This window comes from Gymnodraco acuticeps, unplaced genomic scaffold, assembly GCF_902827175.1.
Source record: "Gymnodraco acuticeps unplaced genomic scaffold, fGymAcu1.1, whole genome shotgun sequence".
In the NCBI taxonomy this organism is placed as follows: domain Eukaryota; kingdom Metazoa; phylum Chordata; class Actinopteri; order Perciformes; family Bathydraconidae; genus Gymnodraco; species Gymnodraco acuticeps.
Genome location: NW_022989835.1, coordinates 1410434 through 1428490, shown reverse-complemented (window position 1 = coordinate 1428490; position 18057 = coordinate 1410434). Strand labels below are relative to the sequence as shown.

At 42.2% G+C, this 18057-nt stretch overlaps 1 protein-coding gene across 5 annotated transcripts in view; it reads right to left on the bottom strand.

The window, feature by feature from the left end:
* LOC117558883 (cadherin-2-like) overlaps nucleotides 1-18057 on the bottom strand; it is a 159995-nt gene that overhangs the window by 25402 nt on the left and 116536 nt on the right. For all 5 annotated transcript variants that reach the window (XM_034235381.1, XM_034235400.1, XM_034235392.1 and 2 more), the window contains 5 exons: nucleotides 17185-17438; nucleotides 14540-14682; nucleotides 9451-9684; nucleotides 8731-8964; nucleotides 593-732 (listed from right to left, as the gene is read on the bottom strand). In XM_034235381.1, coding sequence (XP_034091272.1) covers nucleotides 593-732; nucleotides 8731-8964; nucleotides 9451-9684; nucleotides 14540-14682; nucleotides 17185-17438 — 1005 coding nt within the window. The remainder of the gene's footprint in view (nucleotides 1-592; nucleotides 733-8730; nucleotides 8965-9450; nucleotides 9685-14539; nucleotides 14683-17184; nucleotides 17439-18057) is intronic.

Sequence of the window (18057 nt, the reverse complement as noted above, 5' to 3'; positions counted from 1 at the left end):
ATCTCCAAAATGTTAATCATTCCAAGCTAAGTAATACTCTTAGCCCTTAAAATGTAATGACAAAAAGTTATTTGTGTACCTTGAACACAAATAACGAATTATAGACTCTGATGGTTGCAATTCAAATTCATAGAGGTTAACGGCGTCAGTACTTGCAGGACCAGTTGTGTATGGTTAAAAATATACAGTCTAACTCCTTTCCTTTTTACAGCCACCGTAACAAGCAAAAGTAAACCATGTCGTCTAGTCTGCTGGAGATATGAGGGTTAAGCATTTTTCCCGTGTGAAGCAGCTTATGTGCTTGGCACCGGCCGAGGAGTTGAGTGGAGGGACACAGGAAATTGTTCTCCAACAGAAAGCAATTAATCCTGTTTCTAGGTCCTCTTTTGTAGTACACTTAATCTTAGCCGGAGGACAGATTATTTAAAACTGAACAGAGGCAGAGTGTGTGTCTGTGTGGCAACATTATGTGTATTTACTGCTTGCATTGTTACTGCTTGAGGACAATTCCTGTAACAAACCTCACTGGCTTTAAAATAAACCCAAAAAACCCCAGCTGTTTTTAAAAATGTTTAGTGTGTGTGTTTTGTACCTGGTCCTCCTCTCCCCCTCCCTCCTCGTCATATTTCAGGATGTTGTCGCGGACGTCGTCCTCTGGGTCGATGAGGAGCTGCTTGGCCTGGCGCTCCTTATCCCTCCTCTTCATCCACATCACAAACATCAGCACCAGCACTGCAAGAAAAGACAAGCACAGTGTTTAATGCCAGCCTTACTCGACACAATCGACCCCCCGCTGGGTCTTGACAGGCTTCCAGAGGGGCCTGAGAAAGAACAAAACCAAACATCCCACAGCTCCAATAGCAACACAACAAAAAGCCAAATATGTTCTGTGCACGTCAACATAAGAGGAAAGAACATTTGACTTCTCTTGGGGCTTTTTAGGAGTCCAGAATCTTCATCTGAGTTTAGATTATTAACAGCACACTGCAGTCAATGTGGCCATTACTCAGCAAGTTACCTGGTTCTACATTCAATGACTACACAGCTTAGTTAAATATTCAATTCTGATTGGTCAATTTGGACGTACAGAGGTCTGTTATTTTGGACATACAGAGGTCTGTTATTATATGAATGTGCATTCATATCAATCCACAAAAAGACGTCTGGTAAATTAAATGTAAATTGTGGCAAAAACACAATAGTTTTCATCCATGAAAAACACTTTGGAATACTTCTAATTTTTATATTTGTGGATAGCACAAAACGTTGGATAAATTGTCCCTAATAAAGAAAAGAAAAAAATAAGAAGAACAAGAAAAAAGGAGAAGGAAAGAAGTTCAAGACACAGAGAGCAATGACAAAGAAATCAGTAGAAGAAGACAGACAGGAAGTATACACCAACAAAAACACAGCATGGGCTGTGGTGGGGTTTAAAGACTGGTTAATGGAAAAGAAAAAGTCAACAGACTTGGATGGTTACAGAAAGCCTCCATCAGTGATGCCGTTATGTTAAGTTATGTTGCTGTCCCCTCAGTTACAACCGTTGATAGTCATAAGTAGTAAGTAATATGATCAATATCAAATAAAATAAAAACATTAAAAATATTGTAAGTTATCGTGTAAAAAGCAGGATAATGTGTAGCGGACCGGACATTATGCTGAATGGATGAGACAGTTGGTGGACAGCCATTGGTTGTCATTGCATTTTTCAAGATTAACCTGAAGAATTGACAGATGATTAAAGTGAAATAAATAAAGAACACTTTAACAATTCATGTTCATTCATTCTTTTTTTGGTTATTTGTCTTGAAAAGGGCTAGACCACTCCAATTCAGGTCCAAAAAAGTCGATTAAACAAGCTGAGGTTTGAAAATCCCACTTTGATGGAACCACTCCTAACTCGTCATCCCAAGTTAAACACCACCAAATGTAGCGTTTCACTGTGTAATGGCAACTTCTGAACACTTGAAACACTGCTCACTTATTAAATCACAACGTTGACCAATTTTGAATTCAGCAAGTTTTAAGAATATGCTCTACAATGATTAATGCTAAATCTGTATCACAACTCAGTGCATGACATTAAGGATTTTGGGAGATGGCCCTGTGGGCCATCTAAGCTAATTTACAGATGGTCCTGAGCCGAATAGAGATTGCCCTGAAAAATGCGCGCGGACGAAATTACTCACGAAGGGTTTGGGGGCCATCCCCCTAGAACATTTAGATTTTTGCAGGTCTTAGATGCTGTCTGGTGCATTCTCTAGACTGAATTATACGATGAACCACCACAATATTATATTGTTCAATTGTATTCTTCATTTCACTTGTTTGTTCTTGTTTGTGTTTGCTCGCTTGCATGCCCTGCAGCTAAAATAAATACTTAAGTTGTTGGTCAAGACACTTTCCATCTGATGAAGGCAAATGCCTTCCCAGATGTAAAAAAGTAGAAAACATTACATTCAGTTGTAACTGCCAAAACAAACATTATTTACTAGGGATGCACGATATTGGTTTTTTGAAACCGATACCGATAACTTCCTGCTTCCCGATAATAAAAAATGTTTTACGCCACTAATTATTTTAGCGCGATTAACGCATGTGTATTTTTTTTCCTTGGCCGCCCCGTAGTTTCAGAGCGCATCGAGTTTAAAATACCATCTACAAGCTGATGCTGACAGCCCCGCTCCTGCCGCCCGCTTGTGGCAGACCACACTTCCACGCTCATCGGCAGGCACCGACTGGCCATCTGGAGGACCGGGAGGGTGTGTGTATGTGTGGCCCGAGCGAGCGAGAGAGAGACCTTACGTGCATTGTTGTTGTTAGCATCTGGTGCTAGCTAGCTGCGCTAACGGATATAAGGAGCTGTTTAAATGAAAACAGAGGAGCGACATTTCGCCACAACTGCGCCGAGCACTTGACTTTATGCAGGAAGCCAGACAGTGGGACATTGTACGAAAAGTCAGCACACTCAGCACGGATAGAGCGCAACATGATTGCAGCGTCCAGGCAGCTCCGGTTCGAGCATATGCCTTGAGTTGCACATAGCTCCAACGCCCATACCACCGACGACATGTTTGTTTACTGTCCTGGCTTCACGGCCGCACACCATTTACGTCACAGCCAGGCATGAGTTAGGGAGCGCTGGATTTGTGAAGAACTCCCCTCTTCCTAAACCACTAATACCACAGTACTGGCAAAACGGGAGGAGCCGAGTGAAAAACAAGCGCCCCTCATCCCAATCTACCCACACCGCAGTATTTTTTCTTTTTTTTTACCCAAAAAATATATTGTATATTATCGGGGCTATTAATACTGGTATCGGGTTTATCGTCATAATTCCTAATATCGGGCCGATAATTATCGTGCATCCCTAGTCATAATTCCTAATATCGGGCCGATAATTATCGTGCATCCCTATTATTTACACTATTATGTCCCCTGTTAAAAATGTTTGTAATGTTATCTACTGTAAGTTGGTCGAACGAATGCCTCCTCATCCGGAAGCTGACCGAGCAGACCCGAGCAGCAGTCGAGAGGAGCCGAGCACATCCACGAAGCACACAAAATGGCGACGTCAGAGTTCCCGTTAGCCGGCAAATCTAAATCTCTTCGGTCAAAAATAATTTCCCTTGAGCGCAATACCGCTTCAGTTGCGCCACTTATGTGACAGACAAGAATAGTACGTGACAGACAAGAATAGTCAATTCTAATGTCTAACACTTAATGTGGAGAAAGAGATGTCCTGTGTGGGTTGATTGTGCGTTGATCTGTTGGTAATGCCTCTGGGTTCCGGTGGGCATGTAAACAAATGCATAATGCTGCGCTATACTTTGTGGCCTCACCCGGTTGCATAGCGACACTTATTGTTTAGGTGTCTTTTAATAAGCAGGTATCATATCATTAGCTAGAACTAGCTGGATCTGATCGATATGGACATATGGATATGGATAAACGCGAGTGAAGTCTAATCTGACGGGAGAGAGAGATCAACTGCTGCTGACGAGTCGACACGCAGCTCTGCATGATCACCTGCAGCGGTGAGCGGACAAAACACACACTTCAGGTAAGAATATCACACGTAGCTATTTTAATTACCTCTCAAACTACCTAAACTAGTTATAGATATGTTTAGTTTTACTGTCGGGTCACTCATTACTGGATCCGCGAGCTGCATGATACTGGCATAATAGATTGCCCGATCGGGCAACCAGCAGGTGAGGCTTCATTGCCCGAGCTAAACACTAGATGGCCCCGGGCCACCGGGCAGTCCTTAATGTCGAGCCCTGCAACTTATATGCCACATTTATCCCCTCAACAGTAGACAGACATAGTTTGAAACGGAATAAAAACTTAAATCTTATGATATGGGATTGTGTATTTTAAAGAACGGAAACACACAGCTCTTCAAAGACAACTGGTGTATTTAATAACTTGAAATGAATCGTTGATGGCAATAACATGATTTATGAAAGACAGAATCTGAGGGTGTGCATGTGTTTGGTATCTGTTGTACCTAAAGGACACAATGTTACATTCTTAGTAAAAACCAGTACAAACCCTATAGGTTTGTACTTTCAGTGAAACCAAAAGGGGAGTCAACAGTTAACTCATCTTTCTAAAATAACAGCGTGTGCCAGACACTATAACAGCCTGCTAATGAGCCTGGTCTGAGGGCTTCGGTTGTCTCTGTTCCTCCTCCTCTTTCTTCAAACTATCCATGAACTAAAATGTCCAACATTTGACACGCCTGCTGATAGTGGTGACCAGAGATGGGGTCGTTACTAAAAAAAAGTAATATATTACATATTACTTTAAAAAAAAGTAATATATTACACTACTTCGTTACTCTCTACATAAAGTAACTCGTTACTTTATTCGTTACTTTACTCGTTACTTTACTCGCAGGGCCGGCCCGCCCCTCCCTACAGGCGGATCACGCAGACTGCGGCGCACCTACAGTGTAAGCGCGCCACAGTTTTGCCTCTGCGAGACTCCACTTGCACCCCCAATTACTATTGCATTAAGGAAGACATAACACAAGTCTTTCTTTTTATATGCTCTCAAATAGGCTACCAGCCACACAACAAGCTAACAGTCTGTGAAACGTCAAGACACTAATTAATGAAACCAGTTCAAGACGCATTATTCTTATCATTCTTTATGAGCGCAGTAACGGTAAGGTATCTAATTACTTATGTATTTAGTATTCCATAACTTAGTAACAGAGATGGTCAAACTAAAGTGGTAGAGACATGGCAGAATTCCTACAATGAAGCGGGACATTGAACTGTTCACCCGTGAGAGGGCGATCAACAAAAGAGAGCGAGCGGCCCGTTGAGGGAGTTTACAGATGAAAAGACTCAGCCATGTTTATGCAGCACTGCACGTGGAGATGTGGTCTCGCAAGTCGCGCAGATTACATAGGCCTACATGTAGCCAATATAAACCTGCGGCGGAAACCCCTCTTGTCTGTCAGTGAGTGTGATTATTTTATAAAAGTAACGAAGTAACGCGTGTCGGGGCAATGTTAGTAACTGTAGTGTGATTACTGAATTATAAAAGTAACGCGTTACACTACTCCCTTGCCGACAAAAGTAATATTATTACCGTAATATTACCAACTCTGGTGGTGACATAGCAACTGTCAAATGTTTGAATAAAAAAGTCCCAGAAAATAATTTATTAACCTGTTAAGCCCCAAGCCTGTTTTTCAGGTCTCAGGCTCGAAAATGACATTCCCAGAACTAATGACCATAACTACACTTCTAAAAGGAGAAAATTAATAATCTTTTTTCTCAAAGTAATGATAAACCTGTGAGTTGGATGTAGAAGAGTCAGAATCAATATAGATGTTTTTTATTTTAAAGAAAATTCAGATTGAACATAGTAAAAAAATGTAAATTATAGTGTCCGTCCAAAAATTCTGAAAATGGGCGTTTTTGCCATTTCTCTGGAAACCATTGGTCGATTTTGATGATTGACATCTCTTTTGATCCGTTAGAGCCAATATAATCGAAGGGGGATTTCCACATACACACCAACGTTACCATTGAGAAGTGGGGGCTATGCGCACGCAGTTTGCCTAAAGCGAAATCTTACGCTCTGAAATCTGAAAACTTAAAACTAGGTTTATTGCTGATGGATTATCAGAAATCCTTTCAAAGTGACACAGACACATTGGATTAACCTATGGATTAACCTTCAGCAGCGTTTTTATCGTTTTAATGCCATTGAAGACCACTTTTGACCAGACAACAACGAAGGTAAGACATATTGCCGAGTGATGATACATATACCTATCGATTCTGTGTATTCTCCCGATGCTAATCGATATGTTGGATTTGCATTTACAATAAGTAATAAGGGTTTTATGACTGAGTTATGTGCTAACGGTCTTAGCCTTTTTTCGCCCAGGGCTAATTTAGAGGCTCAGCATTAGTCTGTTTTTTTGCTAAAAATGGTTCATATCATCAGTTAGCTGAGTTTCTTCCCGTTACATGGATATGAAACATTCATAGTTTATTAAATATTAAGAAGCCCTCAGACGCTGTTTCCTGCAGATGATGCTTTTTTCTGCCGGCGGGCGGATGGGGTTCAACAGGTTAAAGAAACATGCTACTTTATAGATTTCAAGAAATGTGGACCAAACAAAGAAGAGTGTTCTGAACACTGCATGTTTCATACACATGAATCACTCAGAAATCTTTTTTAATCATTTTAAAACCTTGAAAAAAATGTCTTCCAATTGAAGGTAGGATCTGAACAACAAAAATGTTTCTGATCAGAATTGACACGGTAAGTGCCACTGTATAAGTTATCTTTCATTTTTAAAGTAGTAATATGCCTAGCCTGTACAATTTCAACGGATACAACGGGCACTCACTTTTTAACTGACAATTCAACTGCATTCAGAAATTCCATTTAATCTACACTTGACCTCTTTAGCACAGTTGGACTTCATCACTATTCTACATTTTCATTCCTGAGTGTTGCCGAGCTCTGGCACTGGGTCCGTTTTTTTAAAAAGTTCAGTAACTAAAAGTGCTTTAATTGCAATAGACTTATCAAACATCTTTGATTTGATCTATAAAACAACCCTGTATGAGTCAGAGCTCCATTCTGAGAGCTTTTCCTTGTTTTAAGTATGTGATGCAATCCTTGCGTGTATCCGGCTGAGGCTGTACTTCTTTTGTACTTAACCACTCATCAAATCTCTAAGGACACAGGGTGCTGTCTGCTGTACAGATTGTGAAGCCCACTGCAGTACATTTGTAATAGTGACATTGGGCTATGCATACCACATTTGATTTGATTTCCTTTGTTAAACAGTCCTTGCTGATGCACTTCGAATTAAATGTCTGATACAGTAAACCCTAGTGCATGATTACTTGGTAATTTATAATTTCTCCAAATGAACACTCAGAAGGAGCCGAGTTCCTCTGTTTGTCCACTCCGTTGTCACCTTGAAGCATTACAGTGAGGAAGCAACTTTAAAAGGCTCTGCACAGTGTCCAAACACATCAAGTGCGACTTGTTAACAGGCACACACTTCATGAAAAACTGCAACCGGCCAGACATTCACACTTGGGAGTAGAGCTGGGACCTCTGCCATGGCAAACCTATGCTTAACCAAACACTCAGTGACTGATGCTAGATGGAATGGAACAAAGGTGCTGATTTATTCGCCTTTAATACCAACTGCCAACAATGGCTTGAGTAAAAGTATTCCTCTTCTTTCCTGCGGCTACATTAAGGTATTCTGGGGCAAGATTTCGCCGTAAGGAGCCTGCAGGCTGTGTTAGGGTTCTCACTGAGTTCACACCCTCCCCTTTCGCACTTCCAGTGCGATTGCTCGTTCACGTGGAGCAGCAAACACATTAAGTGCTGTTCATAGCCAACTGGTGGGGACTGGAAGTGGGTAACTGAACCCTCCAACTGCAAGTCTGCATCAACCAAGCCCTCAGGAAGTACGCCAGAAGTTGAAGCAACATTTGTGTAGTGGCCAAAAGGTGGTACTAAAATATATCTATCAGTCCGTGACGTCATTGGGCCCAAAAATACATTTTCCCATTGACTCACATTGGGAAGAGTCAACTTGACTTCATTTGCCACTGAACAAATGTCATAGGAATGAACGGGGTCGTCCCTTTCACTGACGGGAGACGGGAGTCTGCCCTGTCTTTATTTACACCCTCCACTTTAAAGGAGCATAATTGGGTTGAGTCTAACTACAGACTGAGTTCACTTCATCAGAGAGTGTGTGTAGGGCCATCATAATTGTTGACTCTGAATCAACTTTGTGCTCAATTTTGTGGCTACAGTGGTAATTTGTATTCTTGTACACCTCTTTTTACATTTAAAACCAGGCTCCAGCCCAGTGGGTTCCCACTTTACAATTATTCGGTGCCATGGAGCAGTTGGGCGTTTGGCTCCTTGGGTTAGGTTTAGGGGGTGGGGAGCATTTGGGGGTTTGGTTTCTTGCTCAAGGGCACATCAGCATTGCCCAGTTGGTGTACTGGCACCTCTCCATCTAAAAATCCATATTTTGGTCAAAAACTGTGGCCCTTTGGTTCCCAAGCCAATTCCCTACAGACTGATCCACTGATGTTGTTGGCAGCATGGAACCTGCTACACCCAGTATGTTTTATAATGTTAATATAGTCATCGAAGATGTCAGCTTTATAATTATAAACATGTTTTATTCATATGTTGTGCATGTTGGAGACCCACCTAACAGTATGATGATACAGATGAGGATGGCGATGATGGCACCGGTGCCAAGACCAGCAGCGATGATTCGCTCCATGTCCACACAGTCTCCATGGAGATCGCACTGGCAGACCTTGACCCTCAGGTAGGACGTGTTGGACATGGGCAGGTTCCCAGAGTCTGTGATCATGATGGGAACCTCGTAGATCCCGCTGGCCAGAGTGCCGATCCTCAGTCGGAGCTGGGCGTACTCGCCTACATGATGGAAGGGTGGACAGATGGAGAAATTGATTAGCAAGGTTTTTTCCTGGCTAACTTACAGATTTCATCATTTGTATCCTCATCCCCTTCCAATACATTTTACTTGGAGCTGCCTTGGTCGTAACTGGAGAAATTGGGGTTACCTTACATTCCAAAAATAATTCAATGATATCTGCTCACGGATAGATGAGTCTTGAGATACTCACCAACATACAAACAGATAATTCTCAACCAAACTCTACACCAGGTAACTAAGGGGTAACATCCAAAACTACTGAAGTGACATTTATATTTCCTAAATAGCTACTTCAACCAAATGCTACTTTTGCCCAGCATGTCCACCAGCCTCAGATTTACCATATAACTTATCTTTGAAATAAAATAAGTCAATGGATCTTTTATTGGTCTTGAATACAAGTCCATGAAATCTATTGTTCCCAGACTTTTCTTAAAGAAACGGACACACTGTCTCATACTGACCGTTGATGCGGTGCAGCGTCCAGTTGCGGCGTACATCTGATGGACGACTGGCAAGCTCGAAGGCGAAGGGTCCGCCATTAGGGGCCAGGTCGGGGTCACTGGCTGTGATGTTGATGGCGTTGGGATGAGGCTTCTCACACATTTCCACCTCAGGGGGGAACACGTGGGGGGAGTTGTCATTTATGTCGATCAGGTACATCTGAAGGGTGCCTGTGCCACTGGCAGGCGGGATACCTGGAAATACAGAATTAACAGATTCAAGAATAAACACTGACAAATACACAATATTTTTTAAACCAGGTATAAGCTAATCACAATATGTGGTCTGTGCAGAAGCCATCAGTGATGCTAGTCAGCCCAAGTGAATTCAATCTATGAATAAATTCCACTTCACACCAAGATCTGGATGACACTGGCTCAGGGGATTAATGCACTGAACTACCATTCAGAGGATCATTAGTTCAATTCAATTCAGTATATTGTGTATACATTAGTACAATAAGAGGAATTAAGTTGTACACATATCTTTTTTTTTAAAAGCAAAACATCTATCAATCTAATCTAAAAAAAAATTAAAAATGTTATTAAGAAAGATAAATTAACAATATAAAAATAAAAACAATCTACTCTGATTCCACCCGGTCAGTCTGCGTCGTGTTACGGCTGCGCCGCGGCATCCGCAGGGATCGCGGTCACTCTAGTCAATGGGTGCTATTCCACCAGACGCGCCGCGTTACGGTTCAGAACGGCCCGTCCACACAGCGGCGTGCGTTGACGCTTCACCATTCACTTTGAATGGGGTGACGTCACTTTTCGCCAAACTGCATTGTGCGAAGCGACGCGGAGCGTTGCTAGCGTTGCTGGCGTTGCTCGCTGCAAAAGTTGAGCAATGTTAAACTTTTGGCGCCTCGGCAGAAGCGTCAGCCAATCAAATCCTGTTTATGCAAATCTGCCAGTACAAGCGCTAGCCAATCAAACCGCGTGTATGCTGGGAGAGACTACGCAGGTCATTTCCGGAGAAATTAATTATAGCGGTAGTGAATCACCCGGTGTTATATGATCAGTATCTGTTCACCTACCGGGATACAAACTGGAGGAGCCAGGCATGGAGGGAGGTGGCAGAGACAGTGGGTGGAACTGGTAGGTTTTCGCCTGTTTGGGGAGTTTATATTATATTATATATGATATTCTGAACAAACTGTGCTGTTTATTAGCTGTTAAGTGTCTCTACTGTAGGCTATTTTTATTATATGTACAGCACTTTGGCTCGACCAAAAATGTTTATAAATGTGCTATATGAATAAAACTTGATTTGATTTGCACGGGAGATTCATGTGATTGGTTGTTGGTCTCGTTGCTCGCATAAACTCCCCAAGCTTCAGACACGCCCACCGCCAAGCGTCAACGCACGCCGCCGTGTGGATGGGCCGGAAGTGTCCCAGAAGCGTATCGCCCCTGGGCTCCGCTCGAAATAGGATTGAAGTCTATTTTTCGACGCGAGGCGTTGCAGAGGCGGCGAGCAGGAAGTGGACCGGTCAGAGCATCCGGCCCATCCCCCAAATAAACTAATTTGTAGACCCTATCCCTCCGTAGTCTTTCAAGTAGGAGGAGAAATGCCAGCGTTCTCCTCCGGTTTACAGGCACTGTGTAAATTATATATATAGAATAATTCTTTGATTCATGTCGTTTATAACTGGGATATTACAATTATTATTAACTTGCAACAAAAACTGCGAGACGGCAGGTAAGACGCTCCGCTTCTGAAATGCGTCTGGTGGAATAGTACCCATTGACTAGAGTGGCTGCAATCCTTGATGACGTCGCGGCGCAGCCGTAACACGGCGCAGCCGTAACACGGCCGTAACGCGGCCGGACGCTTCTCTAAAATTAGGATGAATCCTATTTTTGCCGCGGCGCAGCCGTAACGTAAGGTCGGGCAGGCAGCCCCTCCTCGCAGGAAGTGGAAAGGTGAGCATCCGGGCCAGGCCCATCCCCCACATATACTAATTTAGCAGACCCCTCTCCTTCATCACAACACCTCCACTACGATACGCACAATGGACGACGAGGTTTTCATCATGGAAGTGGACTATTACAATTATTATTAACTGTGTCTGTAGACTACAACACAACAAAATAGGAAATGTATAACAACAATAAACACAATTTAAACAGACACAAAAATAAAACATTTAACTACCTAGCCTACTTACTGAGCCTGCACGCACGACGCTATGCTTCTGAAACGCTTCTGGGACGCGTCCGGTGGGTTATGGCGCTAGAGGAGGTCGGACAAAAACCGCGGCGCAGCGCGGCGCAGACGGACCCAGTGGAAATTGGGGGTAACGCGGCCGTAACACGGCCGTAACACAGCCGTAACGCGACGCAGATGGGCCCGGTGGAATCTAGGGGTTAGTATGCCGACGTTCGTGAACTGTCAACGGGGGGGGGGGGGAGCCTCGCTGCGGGGAAGCTGTGGACCTATGTCGTCTATCAGCACAACTTACATGATGCAGTTTAAACACAGTTAAATAAATAAAGGGTGGTGCTGGTCGTCAACGGCCCGGTTCGCTGACGGCCGGACGTACTGTGATTCTCCAGAACACGCAGTTGGCCAGTCCGCCCCTGTGTAGCATATTATATTCGATGACAGATGAGCAGATCGCCACTGGGCTTTCAACTAAAGACTAAAAAACTGTGGCATGTAAAGCTCCTTATGGGTACTGTACTGCAATGTGTGAAGTTACACCCGCTACACCCCTGGTCATTTCCCCATGGAGGAAAGCAGCAGAAAGTCAACTGGAGTTAAAGAGAGCGGGGCCTAGAAGTTATCCTTCTGCGCTGCGTTGCTTACATGGCTTCCTTCTGCAGGAGGAGACGCACTCTGCAGGGGGAGACGTGCTCTGCAGGGGGAGACGCGCTCTGCCGGCGGTCTCGCTCAGGATCCGAAAATACAATTTAAATATTTTTGCACACTTATTCCTAGCGTGCCACTGGTTATGGTCCCGCGTGCCACCACTGGTTGCCGACCCCTGATCTAAATGTAACCACATCTGCCTTTTCAGGTGATGCTTTTCTGGAGGTCTGTAAAGACATTCAAAATTCAAATGTTTCTCATTTTGAACAATTCAAATGTATAATTAAATGATATACTAAATCACAGCATCTGTAGGGAAGTCAGAGCACATTAAGACACACACACACACACACACACACACACACACACACACACACACACACACACACACACACACACACACACACACACACACACACACACACACACACACACACACACACACACACACACACACACACACACACACACACACACACACACACACACTGTGCTTTGGTTTGAATCTTTGTTGACAGTTAAAAACTGATTATCACCAAATCTATCCTTTAAGGGAATGTTTAATTTCAGTACGCCTTATGTCAGAATTATACAGCACAATCATTCTCAGTAGATTGTTGGATGCACCATATGCAGAATAATCAAGAGAGTAGTTACTGAAAATGAATGAATGGAGCTGACTAAAGAGTGTGCACATTCGTTCAGCTTGCATATTATTAGTGACGTGGATACTACATCACTTGGAAGTGAATGCACATTCTCTGTATTGTTCATGGTCACAGAATAAAGTGAAGCATGCTCAGTAATAGTTAGTGACCGGTGCCCATATGGTCACGGCTGAGAAACTGCAGACTTGGAACCTTTAGCAAAAGCCTGCGTGTGTTTGTCCTCAGTGTGTTTTTTATCAGCAAGTGTGTGTGTGCTGGACAGAAATGTGCAAAGACAGTCACTTAGGCACAGCGGAGTCTCTATATGGAGAGGGTGCAGAGTGGATGGAGAGAGCCGCTGAATGACATTCCTCTTGAACAATTTTCCACTCTAAACAGAGAATCCTCTTTACCATGGCTATAAAGCACAATTGTGACCAAGACAAGAGCAAGACTTTGGGAATGATGTACTCAATAGCCAGGAAAAAAGCTCAATTAGAAATCAATGGGTGTACTGTGTCTGCGTAATCCTCCCCGATCGAGACATTTGATTGCGGGAATAAAGAATTGAAATGTAATTAAAGGTAGACAGCACAATCTGTTGTCTAGAGAATAACTCTTCCTCTTTCTATTATGTGGAATAAGAGCTTTACTTCAGGCTTGATAAGTTGGAAAATAAACTAAGCCTAAAATGTTGTATTTAACTGGGTTGTGTGACACAGCATTGTTGTCCAACTACAGTGTTGTGACATCACGATGTAACTCTGCAATACTTAATTTAAACAATTTCAAAAATCTTAATGGTCAATCTTAGTAAGGGTAAGGGTAGCTTTTTTCAAAGTCATGTTCAAAGCAGTGAACTTTTTAGGCAGATAAAGCGACTAAATACTACAAATGTAAATAACTATTTTATTTTCTCTTGGAAGGAGCCAAATGCTTGGAAATGAATATATCTATTATATAATTGTATAATAATAATAAATAATAAAATAGTGATGAGTCCAATTATTTATTGTATGCATTGTACCTTTTCACTTGTAGCTGCATTGCTGGTTAATGGTGTGATCGGAAAGTAGCATTTATTATTTATTTTCTGTAATTTATAAAACTGTGACAGGACAAATGAAACAATATGAAACACTGGGGAGGGGGGGGAGTGCACTGCTGTGAAGGAAAAGGGGGGCACACCACACGACAACACAAGAGCTTAATTGCAAATGTACAATAATCGTTTTCTCTTCAGTGTCTTCTTTCCATAATCGTTGAAAGATTAAATCATTATTGAAACGTTGGACTGAAAAAAAAGGGATGAATCACCAAGGCACTATTATTTGTACTAATGATGAGGCAAGCTAGCCTTCACAAGCTACAGTTTCCAAGTCACACTGCTCTCATCTGCAAAGGCTAGACAGTAAAACAAGCACCACTGATTATTGAAGCACAGACAACAAAGGAGTGTGTGTGTGTGTGTGTGTGTGTGTGTGTGTGTGTGTGTGTGTGTGTGTGTGTGTGTGTGTGTGTGTGTGTGTGTGTGTGTGTGTGTGTGTGTGTGGGGGGGGGTTACTGCACGACAATTTTGTCTCACCGTTATCAGAGGCCATGAAGGTAACGTTGTACAGGTTGTTTTTGACGTAAGGAGACTCTCGGTCGAGGATGGCGATGGTGGAAATCCGACCGTTAACGGGGTCGATCTCCAGCCAGTTGGCAGGGTCGTGCATCTTGGAGTACCTGGATGCAGAGGGAGAGAGATGGCATGAGAAGGCAGCACAGAGAGGCTTCTTTATCTGCGTCCCTGGCCCCGAGCCAAGCAGCTACTGAGAAGCTGATATATGGAGGCTGCAGAACTCTCACCAGGCAAACACAATTCATCCGTTTATTCTCACTGGAAATGTTTCTACCTTTAACTTACATTCTAATATGTTTGTTGGTTAAAATATGTGTGTTTCAGACTTGTTAACAACCCATAAGCAGCATAAAGCTTTGCAAATCCCCTTGACTTGCTGATGAAATGTATTTGTCTAGCAGAATGTACTCGTACTTCCACATCTGCAATGCTGTAATAGCAGCAATAGCTTAAAATGAGGCAAACAGTTGTGAAATATTATGAATACACAGTAAAATAGCACAAAGGCGAGCACATCTTTCAATACGCCACAATAAACTCTCATGAATAGGAAAGATTGTACATTTGTTTTATTTTTAATAGATGAGATAAAGAAAAGAAAGGCGCAGTTGTGAATAAATGTAGGAGCAGCCCCAACAACAGCGACACAAATGAACAAATTAAACACCCAAATGCTCTCTCTGATTCGCACTACAGTGCACAATACACTCGCTTTATAGTGTGTGCAATTTTTTCTAATCAAAGTGTGCGTCCACCATTGGCTGTTGCTAGGATACAAAAACTTGAGCTCCACATTTAGAAACAAATAGTGGGATGTAAAATAAAAGAAGGCAGGGGACAAAAAAGCTGCCGTCCTGCTGGCTCTGCGCTCAGTCTGGTTGTTGGTGGCTAAGTGCCGCAGTGGCAGGGAAAGACATACATTTCCTCCAATCAAGATGTTTGTAGAAAGAAAGTCCAGGCATATAAACAGAGTTTATCTCAGAATGGGGCTGCCAATGAGAACAGCATGCTGCCATCGCTAAATGAGGAAGCAAAACTTTACCTTGCTGCAAATTAAACTGCGTAGTTTAATATGGTCACTGAAGGAGTATCTCAACAAAGAAAACCTAAAACTTCTGCTCATTATGAGAGGGAAACTTTCAAACACTGAAATAATTTTTAAGGTTCATAATAGGATTAAATGATTGGCATAGATCTTTAAGAATCTGAGCTGCCAATAGCAAACACTAACTCATGTTGCCTTCCAACCAACCAACCAACCAATCTACCCACCAACCAACCTACCAACCAACTAACAATTGTCGATACCCCTTTATCCTTTGCAGGGTTGAGGGGAGTTGAAGCGTATCACAGTTCATATTTAAGTGAAAATATCACTGGACAACTTTCTAAAACATTCTTTAAGTCAAACAAGTTTTTCAGTCCACTATTGAACATTTATCTGAAGTCAAAAGCAAGTCAAGCAATAAGGCTGGCGTCACACTGTCCCGAAATGTACACCAGATGGACACACGAATATGGAATTGTGAATTTCGCACGAAGATGGCCCCGAACTTGGTCAACAGCCAAGCAACAGCCGAAGCAAGTATGATGCCTACAGAAGGCCACACGATGGCACCCGAACCACACACGAAGGCAACACGAAGATGTACATTTTTATAGTAGTTTATACCCGCAGGACAAACGAAGGCCACACAATGGCTACACAACATCGTATTGAGAGTACGATGCGTTCGAACTAGGTCACGAAGGCGTAGATATTGAAACCCTAGAGGGGCTCATTATGGTTTAAAATCACTACCAATCATGATGTTCTTTTTTCTCAGATTTCAACACTATGCTCTTGATATGATCATTAGTAAAGTGGATGTGACGTCTCAGCAGGTAGATACAATAACTGCTTTCATTTAACACTGAGCTCAAGAACTTTGATCCTTTATACAAATAAAAATAAAGGATTTTCAGATTTGGAACTTTCTCCCACTTTCGACATTTCAAAAGAAGTTCCACAGGTTTTGACATCCAACTTAAACAAATGTACAAATGTAATGAAGATTTGAGATTCGGCCAGCACAAATGATTTCCTAATAAAAGTCAAGAATGGGCTATGACAAGTCTTGCAGCCTCAGAAAAGTCTTTATGCTAATTCTGACCTTTATCTAATCACAGTGTTCCAGCTACATGAAGATGTGCACTGTGTGAATAGAAAAACAATATGGTGACTGAGTCAGAGGTGGCACTATACACATAATAAAAAATAAAATTTCCTTTCAAGCATTCTATGTCGATAACAGTCATTGACAGGGAGTTCAGAAATGATTTTAATAAGTGCAAGGCTAATTTCAAATATAAAGAGGCTACAGATATGCAAAGGCTCCTCTTATCAAAAGGTAGTGAAAGATCCATTCAGGACTCTACTTAGACCTGCTGAACCTTTCTATAGTTAAATGAAATGAATGCATTAAACATGTAATTAAATTACACCTTTTAATTTGACTCATTACTTCAATATAATTACATTTTGACCCACAGCTGGAACCCTGTATAACTTACTATCTAACTCAAATGAAAGCCATTAAAGTCAGAGCCTCCATCTGTGGACCTACCGGATAGTTTGTCTCAGGAAGCGGTCGGGGTCTTGAGCTGTGAAAGTGGTAAGCAGGGACCCCGCAGGCAGACCCTCCTCTAGTTTGATGGACTTCGGGTTGGGGCTGAACTCTGGACTCTCGTTGATGTCCAGGATTCGTACGGAGACGGTTGCCGTGGACTGACGAGGCAGGTGCATGCCACGGGCCAGCGGGACCTCGTTCTCTGCTTCCACCGTCAGCATGAAGGAGCGGGTCAGCTCGAAGTCGATAGGCTGGACAGAAGAAAGGAAGGATTGGATGATAGTGACATGAAAGTTGAAGCACAAATCACAATAACTGCTCTATTGTTTTATTCTCATAGTTTAGGCTAAGAGTTCCTACGGAGGTCAAGTATTGGTGTGTGCATTGGTTTTAATGCATGAATGTGTGAATTAATATGCTTATGTACTTGCAGTTATACTTGCAAGTGTTTTAGATTTTCATTGTTCAAATCATACAAATGTGCTTCTATCTATGAACTTATTTACTATAATTATTCGATTGCTCAAGGTCACCAGTTGCACTCTGAGTTTTCACTTTAGGAGCATAAATGAGTGGGTAAAAAAAATTAGATGAATATACATTTTAGTGGTCCCTGAGGCGGTGAAAACTGACCAATATAAAAGATCAAGAATTCACTTTTACACTCCAAATAATGCACATTTCTTCTAAATCGAAAACTAACTTTCCATTTAATTTCCCATATGAGCTGTGATGACAATGACCAGCTTGGAGTGTACAATTAATTTCCATTAACGGCCATTTTAAAACAATATTTTCAAGCCTTGCAGGTAAATCAGTATAAAATCAACGTCTGACATTTATTTCTATACAAGCCAACTCTGTTCTCAG